Raw genomic sequence first — 15,013 nt, forward strand, 5'->3', positions numbered from 1 at the left:
TGTGTGTGTGTGTGTGTGTGTGTGTGTGTACATATATCTGTGTGTGTGTATATGTGTGTATACATATATACATATACCTATATGTGTATATATGGATATATATACATTTATATATGTACGTATAAATATACATGTACACATAAACATTCATATATATACGTATATATATACATGTATATATAATTTTGTTGTTGTTGTAAATATACACAGCAGGACATACACCAATTCAACAATTCCTACATGTACAATTCAAAGACATTGATAACTTCAAGTTGCACAATCATTCTCACCCCCTTTTCCAAGTTGTTCCTCCCCATTAACATAAACTCACTGCCCCCTAAGGTTCCTATCTAATCTTTTGAGTTGCTGTTATCAATTTGATCCCATATAGCTAGATCTTAAAAAAGCACAATGCTCAAGGCAGACATTATTTACTAGTTATGCTAAACTATTGTTTGGTTTTAAGAAGACTTCAGGGGATATTTTTGGTTTAAGGTTTAAAGATTATCTCAGGGCAATAGTTTCAGGGGTTCATCCATCCTCCACGGCTCCAGAAAGTCTAGATTCCCCAAGAATTTGAAATTCTGTCCTGCATTTTGTCCCTTTTGATCAGGATTCTTCTGCAGAATCTTTGATCAAACTGTTCAGTACAAGGTAGCAAGGCACCATCCAGTTCTTCTGGTCTCATGGCAAAGGAAGTAGTTGTTCACAGAGGCAATTAGGCACGTATTCCATTTCCTCCTCCTATTCCTGACTCTCCTTCCTCTGTTGTTCCAGGCAAATAGAGACCAACTGTTATACATTGGATGGCCACTTGCAAGCTTTTAAGACCTGAGCATTATGCAACAAACTAGAAGGTAGAACAGAAGCACTAAACACGGTGTTAGGCCAATTAACTGGGATGTCCCATGAAACCATGACCCTAAACCTCTCAACCAAGGAACCAAATCCCATGAGGTGTTTGGTTGTACATAGCAGCCTCAGCAGCTACACTTTTTTTCAGTCACTGTTGTAAATATATCTATCACACAACTTTTGTTAGTTCAACTTTTTACAGGTGTACAACTTACTGAAAGCAAATCCATTAATCGGTTATGCAACCCTACTCATTACAGGTTGCCATAGAGTCGATTCCAACTCATAGAGACCATACAGGGCAGACTAGAACTGCCCCATACGGTTTAGCAATGTGGTTTTTCCATCACCATTGTTATGGATTAAATTGTGTCCCCCAGAAATATGTGTCATAAATCCTAACCTCTATGCCTGTGGTTATAATTCCATTTGGGAATGGGTTGTCTTTGTTACATTAATGAGACAGGATTAGTGTAAGGTGTGTCTTTAGTCAATCTCTTTTGAGATATAAAAGAGATTAAACAAGCAAGCGAGTAATCAGAGATGAGGGAAAGAGAGATGTCAAGTCTCATGAAGACTGCCCAGGATCAGAAACTCAAACAGACAAGGACCTTCCTACGAGCCAGAAGAGAAAGCCTTCTCCTAGAGCTGACAGCGAGAGAAAGCCTTCCCCTAGTGCTGGCACCCTGAATTCGAACTTCTAGCCTCCTTAACTGTGCGAAAATAAATTTCCAGTTGTTAAAGTCACCCATTTATGGTATTTCTGTTACAGCAGCACTAGACAACTAAGACAACCATAAACTGAAACTCAATGCTCCATTTCCCCTCCCTCCTGCCCCTGGTAACCACTAATAAACTTGGGTCTTTATACATTTGCCTATTCTTGTCTTTTTATTTAAGTGAAGTCATACAATACTTGTCCTTTTTGATTGTGAGCTGAGTCTTAAAATGTGAAGCAGGCAGGGGCAGCAGCTGAATAACAGCCGGGAGGTAGGACTGGCCCCAAACAGTGCCTCTAATGCACAAGCTGGGAAGGCTCCAGTCCCACAGCCCTCCATGGCTCCTGGGATGGGACCGCCAGCCACACCTCCCACCAAGAACCACACAGCCAGGCCCCTACTGCATACCCTCTGCAGCCCAGCAGCCCGCCTAGGCCACATGGCCTCAGGAAGCAGAGCCTGTCAGAGTGGTTCAGTTTGAGGCAAGGTCCCTGCCCTCCCACCATCCAGCACTCACCTCCACTAGTCACAGTGACCATGGGAAGGGGGCCTGAAGCAAACCCCCGTTCAGGTCCTGGCTGTACCACCCCACCAGCCTCAGTATTCCTGTTTGTCTCATTGGGTGGCTGAAGGCCTTGAGCAGACACAGGCTGGGGGGCCCTGGCCGGGCTGGGCAGTAGCAGGCGCTAAGTCGTGTCCTGGTCCCTCCAAAGCCCCAGCGGGTGGGCACCATGCACAGCAGAGCCCGAGGGTCTCCACAACCGAGTCCATGGGTGGGGGCACCCTGGCACGGACCATTGCATGGGTGTGGGCCAGCCCCTGCCACTCTCTCAGCCTCAGCTTCCCTACCTGTGGACTGGCAGCCCATGAGGCCAGAGTGGCTTAATCCTCATTTTACAGATGGGGCAACCGAGGCACTCACACCTGCTCCTGGCAGGGGACATTGTTAGCTCCCTCCAAACTAGGATGGGAGAGTGGGGGGCCTTGGGGTATCCACTTATAGGGGCAGGATAAGCCCACCATGCCTAGAGGCTGGACGCTGGGGCCTTATCTCACCCCTGCCCACAGCCCCTGGGCACATCTCAGTGCCTCCCTAGGCCTCAGTTCCCCCATCTATGAGGATCACCCCCAGCTGCCTTCTGAGCCAACAGGAGTGTGAGGTGAGAGGGGGCCCAGGAGGGTCCACTCAGCACCACAGCATGCACTGTCCTGGGGAGGGGGGAACACCCACTGAGGACTAGGGGACTGAAGCTCCCAGAGAGGGAGCATAGGGCCAGGAGTCGGACCTCAGACTCACTCTCCTTGGAGGTCAGAGCCATGCCCACCTCCCCTCCTACCCCACTAAGTTCTCCCCTTTGCCAACCTCTCCAAGGCCACCAGGGATACCCTGCTCCCCTCTCCAGGGTGCAGACAGGCTGAGCGCTGAGCCGGCACCCTCACCCACTAGGGACTGGGTGAGGGGCTGGGCTTGTCCACACGCCAGTGTCCACACCCTGCAGGGTTAACTGCAGGGAGGGTGCCATCGGTCAGGGAGCTGAGGAGCGTGCTGGCAAGGAGTGGGCCTGGGAGTGCATGCAGATTCTGGCTCCAGGCACCCCTGCAGGCAGCTCCATCCCCAGGAAGGATGACATGCCCAAGGCTACTCAGCACAGGTGGCAGAGCAGGGACTCAAGCAGGCTCCCTGAAACCACCAAGAGCAGAAACAGCCCCACTGGCTGTACTCTCACAAGAGCTTTCCCTTACTCCCACCTCCCTGAGCCTCCACCCCCCTCCCATGCCAGCCACCAGGGACCTGTGGACAGCCTGCATGTGACCTGCAGGAGCTGTGTGGAGCTCCTTTGGACCAGGCTCAGATGTGGCCCCTGCCACTCCCAGCTTAGCGCCGGTGCCTCATTTCTGCACTGAGTATGTGGTACCCACAGCCCTCAGGCCCAGTAGGTGGGTGGGACCCGGCACAAGCAGGTAGCTGGAAGCACCGTTCTCTCCTGTCCTTGGTACTGTGAAGGGACATGTCACTTGCTACTTCAGAGAAGAGAAGGCCCAGGCCCAGCTGTTCCCAAACCACCAGGAAACAGGACAGCCCCAGGGGGAAGGGATCTAGCCTCTCCCAAGAGACACCCCAGGGGCACCCGGACGCCAGGCCGGCCCCAAGGCTGTGTACAGAGCCACGGCACTGCCAAGCCCCACTCCGGTGGCCAGTCAGAGCCTGATCAGAGCATGCTGGCTAGGTGGGCAGAGAGCTGTGCGAGCTGGCCTCCTTACCCACTACCCATTAGTACAGACGATCCACTCACCCCATCGGGGTTACTAAGCCTGCATCAGGAGTGACCCAGGCCCCACAGGGTACCCTGCCAGCTGTCAGAGGGAGTGGGTGAAGCCACCATGGAGACAACCCAGAAACAGGCCACGGCTGCTGCTGCTGTTTGCCACAGATTCAGGGCTGGGCCAGCTGGCCGGGCCATCCGAGGCTGCCCAGGTGCACCCACAGTGGTGACGGTCACCACAACAAACAGAGGTTTGGCAGGCCACTACAAGCAAACCACAGCAAGACACAGCCTCAGCTCACAGGGCACCCAGGCGGGCAGGGGCAGTGCCAGGCATCTGTGTGTCCTCGAGCTTACACCAGCGCTGCAGCAGCCCCGCAAAGAGGAAGCAAGGACATTGAGGCTGAGAGGAACACAGCAGCTGACTTGAGGTTACACAGCTGTCACTATGTGAGAAGAGGAGCCCGGACTCCTACCAATCCACCACTCTGCCCCCTCTCTCCCCCTCAGGCCTGACTGTCCTTGAGTGAGACACCTTCCTTCCCACCTCAGGGCCTTTGCACATGCTGTTCCCCCTGCTGAGAATGCTCTTCTCTTAAACTCTGTACTTGCTTGTACGTTATTCTTAACTTACCCACTCAGGCAGTACCCTGGCTACTGGCTCTCCCTCACTCCACTAGTCTCCTTCACATCCAACATAACAGCTACAGTTCTATAGTGATGGTCTCATAGAGGTGGCCCACAGACAGCCTGGATTCACGTGCCACCCCTGCCGCGTCCCAGCTCTGTGTCCTCAGCTGACCACTTCAACCCTCTAGGCGTCAGCAGTCCCTACTGTAAAACAGGATAAAAAAGCTATTCCTGGCTTGTGAGGTATGGCCAGTGACAGTACTGACAGAGTGACTTAGGGGAGTCGGACCTGCAGAAGATGTGGCTGGCCATGTGCAAACTTGAGGTTCCTGAGATAGCCCCAGGCGCCCCTTCTTTTATCGTCTTGGTAGCTCTGTGAAGGAAGTGCTTTCACAGTCCTATTGTGCCGAGGAGGTTGCGAGTGGCGGGGAGTGACGAAGGTCACACAGTGAGTATCTGGTAGAGAATGGACATGAAGACAGGTTCATCTGGCTTGAACGTCTGAGCATCAACAGAGACAGCCAGAGAGACGCTTCCCCACCCAGCTCTCCCCGTTTGCATCCCAGGGGTATGCAGAGGGTCTAAGTTCACGTGATCATGCTGCTGTTCTGGGACCTGCTCATCAGGGCGGGGTCTCACCTGACACAGGGATCTCACACCTCGTTATGTTCAGCTACATCACAGTTCCACTACAAACGTAAACCTGCTCCTAACTGATTGTCCCAGCTCCTACTTTGGGGTATTTCAATTGTTTCTTGTGATCCCCAATTCCCCTGGAAAAATCCTGGGCCCAGAAAGCCCATCAGTAAGGAACTGCCTGCCTTAGGGTCAGAGGATACCTCTGGGACCAGGACCTCTGTATGCAGGTCATGGGGACTGCCCCATCCTCCCCAACCCTATCCATGTTCCTCCCCTCCCCTGCACATCAGCCAGTCAACTCTATTCTGCAGACAGTTACAAAGAGAAACTAGGCCACCAACTCCCCTTGCACCACTGGGGAAACTGAGGCCCAAGAAGGGGAGGGGCAACCCTATATATGGGCAATAGATGTGCCTCAGCTACTAATGTTTGTGGGGCTGTGCTGAGCCCCAGCCTGGGCTGAACAGTCTGCAGTCACAACCCAGGCTCTAGAAGTACCACACAGCAGCCCCATCGCCCATGCTAGCTGGGCAGATCCGTGTGGTGTGCCCAAAGCAGAGCCTCACGCACGTCCCTCAGCGAGCTGTGCCAACAGTCATCCCACTGGAGCCCCGGGAGCTGGGTCTCCTCGTCCCCACTTCATAGGGAAAATCTCTGAGGCTCAGAGGCTAAGCAGCTTCCCAAGGACAAGGTTCAGGCCCATGTCTGCCTGATGCCAGAATCATGCCCCATGACATCTCTTCTGGGACCCTGGCATCCCCTGAGCGTTGGCAGGGCAAGGGGAGGTTGAGCCCCTCACTACTGGGCTCTCAGGGTCTCCTGGACTGCCCCACTGGTATGCTCCACCCCGAGATCCTGGTGGCCTTCCCTTGGGACTTGGAGAGGAGACCTGGGTGGCAGAAGAGGGGGACTCTCACTGACCAAGCACCTACTATATGCCAGGCCTGGAATATGCCCTGCCCAGCACACTGTGAGCTGGACCCATCCCACAGGTGACTGTCTGAGCCATATGTGCCCGCCTCTCTCTCCTTAGTTGCTTGCTGCCCACTTGGCCAGCCAGGGCACTTCCCCAGCCCCGCTTTCCCTGCACAGTCTAGGTGGGAGGTCCATCCTCTGGTCCATCACAGCACCTGGCTTTCCAGCATAGTCAGGGTCCAGGCCTCCCAGCGGTTAGGCTGTAATGCAGCAGTGGTCCTCATCAGGGGCAAGCCCACCCCCTGGGGACACAGGCAATGTCTGGAGACCACTGGGGGTATTCCTGGCACTTTAGGGGGTCCCAGCTGGGGTGCTGCTAAACACCCCACAATGCATAGGGCAGTCCCCCACAGCAAACAATGATCCAGGCCCAGATGTCAGCAGTGGAACCGGGTCTAATGGGAGAGACAGACAAGAGCAAACAGCACACAAGCCCACAAAACAAACCCATACAACACTTACAGAAAATTCCCAGGGGGCTAAAAGCACTAAAGGAAAATGATACCAGGAAGGGGACAGGTGGATGGGCCCTCTCTGAGGTGAGAGCTTCGTGGAGGCCAAATGGTGAGGAGGAGGCAGCCCCAGAGACGTCCAGGGAGGGATGTTCATGCAAAGGCCCTGAGAGCAGACGGCACCTGGGCCGGGAAAAGGGGGAGTGGCACAGTGGCGTTGGGAGCCAGCACATCAGTCGAGGGAGCGGTCAGTAGCCTCCCCTCAGCAGACAGGCACACAGGTCGCCCCACTGAGCAGCTTCAGCAGGAGCGAGAGATACCCTTTGTCCCCCTGACCAGACCTCAGTGGACTGGGCCCTCTGTCACCCCAGGTGCTGGACACAGAATCCAGTCTATGGTGAGTTGCTCCTGATGCCAGAGGGTGTATGAAGTCCCCACGGCACCTCTTTGGAGGACACTTTGGACCCCCAAACCACCCCACTGCCCCTGACTCAGAAATCCCACCTCAGGGAATTCATCCCTAAACTATGACTCTCACGAGAAACAAAAAATAACCACTACTGAGCACCTACTGTGTGCCAGGCCTGTGCTTATTACTTCAATTACATCTCATGTAACGATTTCGCAGCTCTGTGAGTTAGGTACTAGTATGATCTCCATTTTACAGATGAGAAAACTGAGGCCTAACTGGGGTTGTAAAATCAAAAGATCAGGAGAGGTAGAGAACTGGCTAGGGTTTGGCTCAGCCCATCAGTGGAATGCCAGGGTATGCACTCCCTAGCAGGGATGGGGTCATCTCCAAGACACAATAAGAGAAAACAGCAAGGAGAACAGCAAATTGTGTGAAAGAAAACGCTCATCTCTGCACAGAATATTCTGGCAGCAAAAAACTGCTTGTTTGTACCTTTAAAATTTTTAACCACATGCAGTATCTGCCACTTAAATATGTTGTTGTTGTTGAGTCGATTCTCTCCCCAAGAGAGCCAAGCATGGAACTGCCTGGATCCACCTACCAGCAGGGGCCAGCTGGAAGGGAGTGGGAGGCCTGGTGTGTGGCTGTTGGAGACCTGAGCTGCTGTGTACCCTGGGTAAGCTGCTCCCCCTCCCTGAGCCTCCATCCCTCCTTGAGGTTCTGGGGAGGAGGGAGAGAATGCACTAGTGCTGGGGCCTTGGGGATCCTGACTCTGGCCTCAGTTTACTTCCCAGTGACCACAAGGGTTCAGTGAGATAATACCTGGCACAGAACAGGCGTCCAATCAGGGGCCACCCAGGAACAGGGCTCACGCGAGGGATCACTGGGGACCCAAGTGAGGCTGCTCAGGTCACCACCAGCCCCCATGAGCACAGACAGCCCCCAGGCAAGCCCTTAGCATGTACAAAACAGCAGAAGCACCTTTCTTTGACAAATGGTGTTCTTGCTTCTGTTACCATTAGCACTGAAACATGGGACCTACGGGGAGAAATCGCGAAGGAAGATTCCTAGTGGTAGAGACGCAACCATAGCACAGGCTCCAAGTCAGCACTGCGTGCGTGTGGTGGCTCTGCACCTGACAAGTCCCACCGCTTCCCACTCAGCATCAGCCGGGAGGGAGGTGGGCACTACTCATTCCCTTCATTCAGAGGAGGAAACTGAAGCTTGGGAGGTGGGCTGGGACTTGCCAAGGTCAGAAAGAAAGTGGGGCAGAGATGGGCCTTGAGCCAGCCCCCCCCCCCCGCTAGAAGTCCTGAGGCTGCCTGGTGAGCCTGCCCACCCCATCCAGGACAGGCCACCTGGGATGAGGCAGTCCCCAGCCCACCCCAAGACTAGCCACCTGCTTATGCACAGCACGTTCCTCAACTCAATGTCACCCAAGGCAAGGTGACACCCAAGGCTTTCCCTAGCCTGGCCCAGAGGCCTGCCATGTTGCTCTGCATCCATGGGCCCAGGTGACCCTTAGCTGTCATCACATGGGGTATAGACAGGGAGAGCTGGAAGTGCGGGTGCAGCATGGGGGCTGGGGACTGCACACCTCCTGGGGTGCCATTCACGCAAACACACACCGGCACACGCTCTGAGCCAGCCTCGCAATCAGCACTTCTTTACATCACCTCACAGATGCCTTGTGACAACCCTGCAGTTTAGGTCCCGTCATTATCTCCATCTTTTGAACGAGAAAATTGAGGCAGAAAGACGTTAAAACAAAAGGCTCAGGAGTAGAGGAGACCCCGGATGCATGTACCACCTGCTCCCAGCTCGCTCCAGCCCCACAACAGTGATGCCCACGTGGACCACTGTGTGTGCGGCCAGGGCTGCAGATGTGGGCATAAGCCTGCCACATGTACACAAGCACTTGACTACAGTAACAAGGCACTGGCCTTGACGCCCTCTACAGGAAGCACTGCTGAGGGCACAGCAAGGCGTGACTGGGCCCTGGGGGGCTGCAGGTCCCGGGTCAGGCGTGGAGCTTCAGGCAGGCCTTCCTACCTCCCACATCCGCTGGGGGGCGGGGGAGCTCCTGTCAGGGTGTCCTCCTGCTTGGCCAGACTGGCATCTTCTGACAAGAATTAGCACCCATAGCAACTGCCCTATAACCTGCTTCTGCTCCCAGGCAGGGCCCCATGGGGTCAGGAGTCACTACCACGTCCCGCAGCCAGCACCAAGCCTGGCACTAACTGATGGCCCAGAAAGCTTTCCCTGGGCTTGTTCCTCTTGGTGCCGCCTTGATGCTGGAGACTAGCCACCAGCAAGGAGGGGCAGAGCCAAATGCAGATACAGCCAGGTACTCCAGCTCTCTGGGTCCCCAGTGGCCCTCCAGGAAGGCCCAGAGGCAATGGAAAGCCCCAAGCCCCAGAGTGAGGACCCATGGGGAAGAGGCCCTAGAGCCTGGTAAATACCGGCTGGCATAAAGAATCCTACCGCCTGGGGTCTTAAAAGCTAGCAAGTGGCCATCTAAGATGCATCAATTGGTCCCAACCACCTAGAGTAAAGGAGAATGAAGAACACCAAAGACACAAGGAAAGTATTAGCCCAACAGACAGAAAGGGCCACATAAACCAGACTCCATTAGCCTGAGACCAGAAGAACTAGATGGTGCCCGGCCACCACCAATGACCGCCCTGACAGGAAACACAACAGAGAGTCCCTGATAGAGCAGGAGAAAAGTGGGGTGCAGAACTCAAATCCCAGTAAGAAGACAAGACTTAATGATCTGACTGAGACTGGAGGAATCCCAGAAAGCATGGCCCCTGCACTCTCTGTCAACCCAGAACTAAAACAATTCCTGAGGCCAACTCTTCAGATAAAGATTGGACTGGACTGTGGGACATAAAATGATACTTGTGAAGAGTGTGCTTCTTAGTTCAAGTAGATACATGAGACTAAATGGGCAGCTCCTGTCCGGAGGTGAGATGAGAAGGCAGAGAGGGTTAGGAGCTGGCTGAATGGACACAGTAAATCAGGGGTGGAAAGGCGGAGTGTGTTGTCATAGTATAGGGACAGCAACTGGGGTCACATAACAGTGGATGTATAAATTTTTGTATGAGAGACTGACTTGAATTGTAAATTTTCACTTAAACTACAACAATAAAAAAAAATTAAAATTAAAAAAAAAAAAAAGAATCCTACCGCCAGGGAGACCTCATGCCTACAAGCGCTGTTCATTCATCCCCAAGTGAACAGCAGCAGCATGTCCGTAACAGTAAGAAGATAATAACAGATGCCATCCACTTGACAAACACCATCTCCAGTCTTCACCACCACCCTGCCAGAGAGGGGCATTTAGTCCCACTTTACAAAAGAAGAGACTGAGGGTCAGAGAGAGAACACAACCTCCCCAAGCAAGGAAGCAGTGTAGCATGGCAGGATTTGAAGCCAGACCCACCCACTCCAGAGCCCAGATTGTTGTCCCACTTCGCGCCAACCGTGGTGCTCCTCGGGCCAGAGGCAGCCCTGCTATGCCCAGTACCTGGTTAAGAGCTTTTACACCAATCCTTGTGGCTGCCAGCAAGGCAGGCAGGTAAGCCCCCTGCCCATTCTGCAGGTGAGGAAACTGCAGCTTTTCATCTGCAAGCTGGGCCATCCCTTGGGGACGTAAGTCGTTTGCAGCATGCAGAGACTGCTCTGGACTTGACGTGTCCAACTTCACACAGCTGGGATTTGGACCAGGCCTGAGCTCCTAACCTCTCCCCATCACTCTCTCCCAGATCCCAGCCCACCCTGACCTACGGACCCCCTGCAACACCTCTGCTTCTTGCCTCCCGGACCTCCCAGCAGCTGGCCGAGCCCCAGGGAGTCCCCTGGGCCAAGGGCGGTCAATAGCCACTGCCACCTGCTTGGTGAGCAAGAGGAAGCAGAGCCCCTTGCCTAATAAAGGAAGCCCTTGGGCGGGGCAGGCAGGGCTGGGAGGGCCAGCCCAGGGGTCCCAGTCCAGCCCAGCCCCAGGAAGGGGCCACCTCCAGCCGCCAGCTCTGAGCCAGGTGCCAGCCTACAAGGCCCGGCACGAAGCCCCTCTCCCACTAGGCCCTTCAGCAACAGTCGGCTGGCTGGCACACCCGGGGGGTGAGTCAGCGCCCAGTGCCCGATGACTCACCCACCGGAAGCTTCCCACTGCCCTAGCCTCTCCCCACACAGGCAGCTGAGAACTTTGCTCCCTTAGCCCCAAGCTCAGGCTGGCTGATAGTTTCCTGTGCGTCATGCCAGGGGTGGGGGAAGTCCCCACAGTGCCACCCTCCCATCAGTGGGGACAGTGACCAGCAGCCACAGCAGGCAGGGTGCTTCCCGAAGCCTGGCATCTCCATTGGGAAGCTGAGGCAGTCCAGCCCCAGCAGGCCCTTTGTGGGGGTTAACAGGGAAGGGCCCACCCAGGGCAGCACTCAGGGGCCAGGGCTCAGAGGTCTGTGCCATGAATGGGCCAGGACACGTGGGTGCCTGAACATGACATGGAGACAGCAGACTGGGCCTTGCTATGAAATGTGCCCCTGCCCACTGCCCCCAGAGACAGCAGCCAGAAAGACAGCGATGGGGGGGGCGGGGGGGCAGTGAGAAGGTGCATTCATGGAAAACCCTCCACCTGCAGGGCGCCGACAAAATCTCGGTGCAAGGAGGGTGGGACAGGCACCCACTGCAAGGAAGGAAGCTCAAAGGCAAAGCTCCTTCAAGGTCAAGTGCCAACACCTCCCTGCTTTGTTCCAACTCTTCTGAGAAAACTGAGAAGAGCTGGGTGCTAGGGGCCCTGTGCCCAGGATGTGGAGTACACTGGGTCAGTACCCCAGCCCTGTGGACTCAGTCCAGCATCTCTGTCTCCTCCATTTGACAGTTTTGTCAACTGTCAAATGAGACAGACTACAGTGAGTGTGCGCCATGTGCCAATTGTAAAGGGCTTTGCATACATGAGAAGGCATGGTCTCTGCCTTGCTCTATCCTCCAAGTCTGAGACTGGCCAGGAGATGGCCCCAGCACAGGGCTCAAGCATCCAGCACAGGGCTCAAGCATCCAGCACAGGAATGGGGTGTGGGGGTAAATGGGGGAGACCACACAGCAGACACACAGTCCTAGCTAAAATCCTGCCTCCAACCCTCCTGGCTTGGGGACCTCAGGCAAGGTACTTAACGCCTCTGAGCCTCAGTGTCCTCATCTGTAAAATGACGTCAGGAGGCTAAGAGGCATAAATGACAGGACGTGTGGCACACTGAAAAGAGAAGGGGCACCACATCCTGTCCCAACCCCAAAAAGGCTAACAGGGGAGGCCCCTGACCTTCCACCCAACCCTCCCACATCACCTGTTCCCTGGATCCACAGATAGGCCAACACCCTAGCCTCCTCCCTGCAGAGGCCCAGAGAGGGCAGTGCCAGGCCTCAAGTCACCCAGCACCAGGGCCCAGCAGGGTCCCTCCCCACTTGCCTTTGCCTACCACCCATGGCCCCTCTCCCTTCACAGCCCTGCAACTCTAACTTCTATTTTGATGAGGCACCCTGCCTGGAACAGCTAAAAGTGCCTCCAAACACATTGCTCTCAACCCCTTCCTTCCACCCCAGAGTACACAAGGAGGCCGAGGGGCTGCTGGCAAAACTAAGCGTGTCATGACAAAGCCGGCTCAGACCATGCTCCAGAGTGGGGAGTGTCTTGCTGACTGGCTCCCAAACTCCATGAGGTCTGTGCAGAGCGTGCCCCTCCCCTGCCACCTCCCCCAGTGAGTGCCTCCCAAGTTACTCACAGCAGTTGGGCAATGGTCAGGGATCCAGCCTCTCACTTATGTAAGACATAATTATCCTGCCCACCCAGCCAGGCTCTGGCCCACAGCCACTGAGGCCACAAGCAGTAGGGCCAGGCAGGGCCACACCCATCCCAGGACCCCAAACACCCTCCCATGGCCCAGGCCCCTCCAACACTGATTGGGGACCCACTAAGTGCTCCTGTGACCTGCTTCACTCCACAGCTGCAATTCAAACAGACGCACGTCCTTGACCCAGGATGGCTGAGGCCTTTCCAAAAATAGAAACTGCAACATGGAAATATGCATAGCCTTGTCCCTTCCTGAGCACCTACTATGTGCTGGGCACTGCACTGAGCTCTTCACAACATCCTCCACCTCTTTACATGCACTGTAATATGCATCACCTCTCATCACACATCCATGGAAGGAAGGTGTGATTACTCCCGTTTTGACTGAGGCCCCGGGGCACCAAAGGGCCTGCTGGGGGAGGCAGCCCATTCATCACAACTATGTCCGGTTTGGAAATCTTTCATACAGCCCAGTCTGCTGAGATTCTGACACACCAAAAACATCCTTTCCTCTTCCTGCAAAAAAAAATCCCCTTTTTGCCCTCCAGGCCCATCCTCCCCCCTCTGCATGACAAATCCCGCCTGGCCGCCACCTCACAAAAATTTCCAGGAAGGCCTGTGACTTGGAAAAGACAGAGCAAGCCCCTTACGAGGTAAGCACCCTGGCCTGGCAGCTGGCCCAGGACCCACTGGCTGCCAGGCGAAACAGGCCTGGCAGCAACCAGCCTGGCGCCTGGCAGTGAGGCCGAGCCCCAGGACATAGGCCTGGTGTGGAGGTGGGCACACGAGGGTACAAGAGAGTCAGAGAGAGGAAGAGCTGAACGTCAGAAGAGGTGGGGGCCTGAGAGTGGCCACAGACTAACAAGGAACCTAGAGTGGTTCCGGGGACCAGAGTTGCAGGGTGGGGTGTGGAAAGCACGGTGCAGAAGCGTCTGGGGAGAAGCCCTGTGCAGCCGGCAGGGATGGGGCAATGTGGGGGCCCACAGGGACAGAGCAAGACGGGAAAGGGGCCGTTCTGAGCTGCAGTGTAGCCAGGGTACCCGCCTGGGGTGATGGGTACAGTGAGGTCCTACCAGGGGAACTTGCTGAGGTCCAGATGGAGGAGATCAAAGTTAAATCCCAGCCTGGACACAGCCCAGGGATCAGGACGCTGAGGACCCTGGCTTGGGAGTCCCCTGGTCAGGATGCAGCCCTAAGGCCCACCTTGGGAGTCAGAGAGCGTTCTCGATTCTCGACCGGAGAGGGCGTCAGAGTGCGGTCCCAGCCTCCGTCAGCCCTGGGAGCTCCCAGGCCTGCGTGCAGCCCCAAGGTCCACACTGGGAGTCAGAAGGGGTCCAGCCCAGAGTCGGAACCGGGGCTGAACGGGGTTGAGAACCTGGGGTGCTGCTGAGGTCCGGATGGGCGGGCCCACAAGGAGGCCAGGGTTGCAGGCAGGCCCGGGCCCGGCCTAGAGGCGGGAGTCCGACCGCAGGTCCCGGCTGGCTCCTACCTTTGGACGGGGGTGCGCTAGGAGGCTGGCTCGAGGCGGGCGACTCCATGGTGCGGGCGGTCCGGCGGCGCAGCGAAGAGGTCTACTTGAGAGGGCGGCGGGCTCGGTTGGGGCCGCGGGGACTCATGGCTGCGGACGGGCGGGCAGGCGGCGCGAGCGAGATGGGACAAACGAACAGCAGTGAGCAAACGCGTACGCGGCGGGCGGCGCAATACCTAGACTGGGCAGCGCCTCGGGGGCCGAGCCGGACTGCGCCGAGACGCAGGCCCCACCCTGCGCGCCGATTGGTAGTCCGTCTCCAGGACCCATTCCGCGGCCTATCAAACTGCAGGTCCGCCCCTGCCAGTCAAGCACAAGACCTCGCCCCCCGATTGCTCAGCTACAGACCCTGCCCACTGCCTGTCAAGCCCGCCCGCCACCCGGGAAACGGGACCCAGCCAGGCTCCGCCCCCTTCCGTTTAAAGCCGGGCCCCTGCCGCTGCTTGTGAAGAGCCAAGCCCAGCTCACTTCCCCCGGGAACCTCCGAACCCCGCCCCCAACCCGTCAGGCATTAGGCCCCGCCCCGAATGGTCACTAGTCTCCAAGGCGCGTCTCGGGGCCCATCAGAAGCTAGGCCTGCTCTTGTCCTTCAAGAGGCCTAGACTCCATTCGCCCAGAATCAGGCCCCGCCCACTGCCTTTCAAGCCCGCCCTCCTCCCGGGGAACTAGGTCCAGAGCCGGACCCCTCCTT

At 55.9% G+C, this 15,013-nt stretch overlaps 1 protein-coding gene across 1 annotated transcript in view; it reads right to left on the bottom strand.

Annotated features, from left to right (window-relative positions):
- Nucleotides 1-14,482, bottom strand: part of MAP2K3 (mitogen-activated protein kinase kinase 3) — a 43,530-nt gene extending 29,048 nt beyond the window's left edge. The window contains exon 1 of the mRNA XM_004381023.2: nt 14,284-14,482. Within this exon, the coding sequence (XP_004381080.1) occupies nt 14,284-14,332 (49 nt within the window). The 5' untranslated portion in view covers nt 14,333-14,482. The remainder of the gene's footprint in view (nt 1-14,283) is intronic.
- Nucleotides 14,483-15,013: the final 531 nt, after the last annotated feature.

The sequence above is a fragment of the Trichechus manatus genome, unplaced genomic scaffold (genome assembly GCF_000243295.1).
Source record: "Trichechus manatus latirostris isolate Lorelei unplaced genomic scaffold, TriManLat1.0 scaffold00080, whole genome shotgun sequence".
Taxonomy (NCBI): domain Eukaryota; kingdom Metazoa; phylum Chordata; class Mammalia; order Sirenia; family Trichechidae; genus Trichechus; species Trichechus manatus.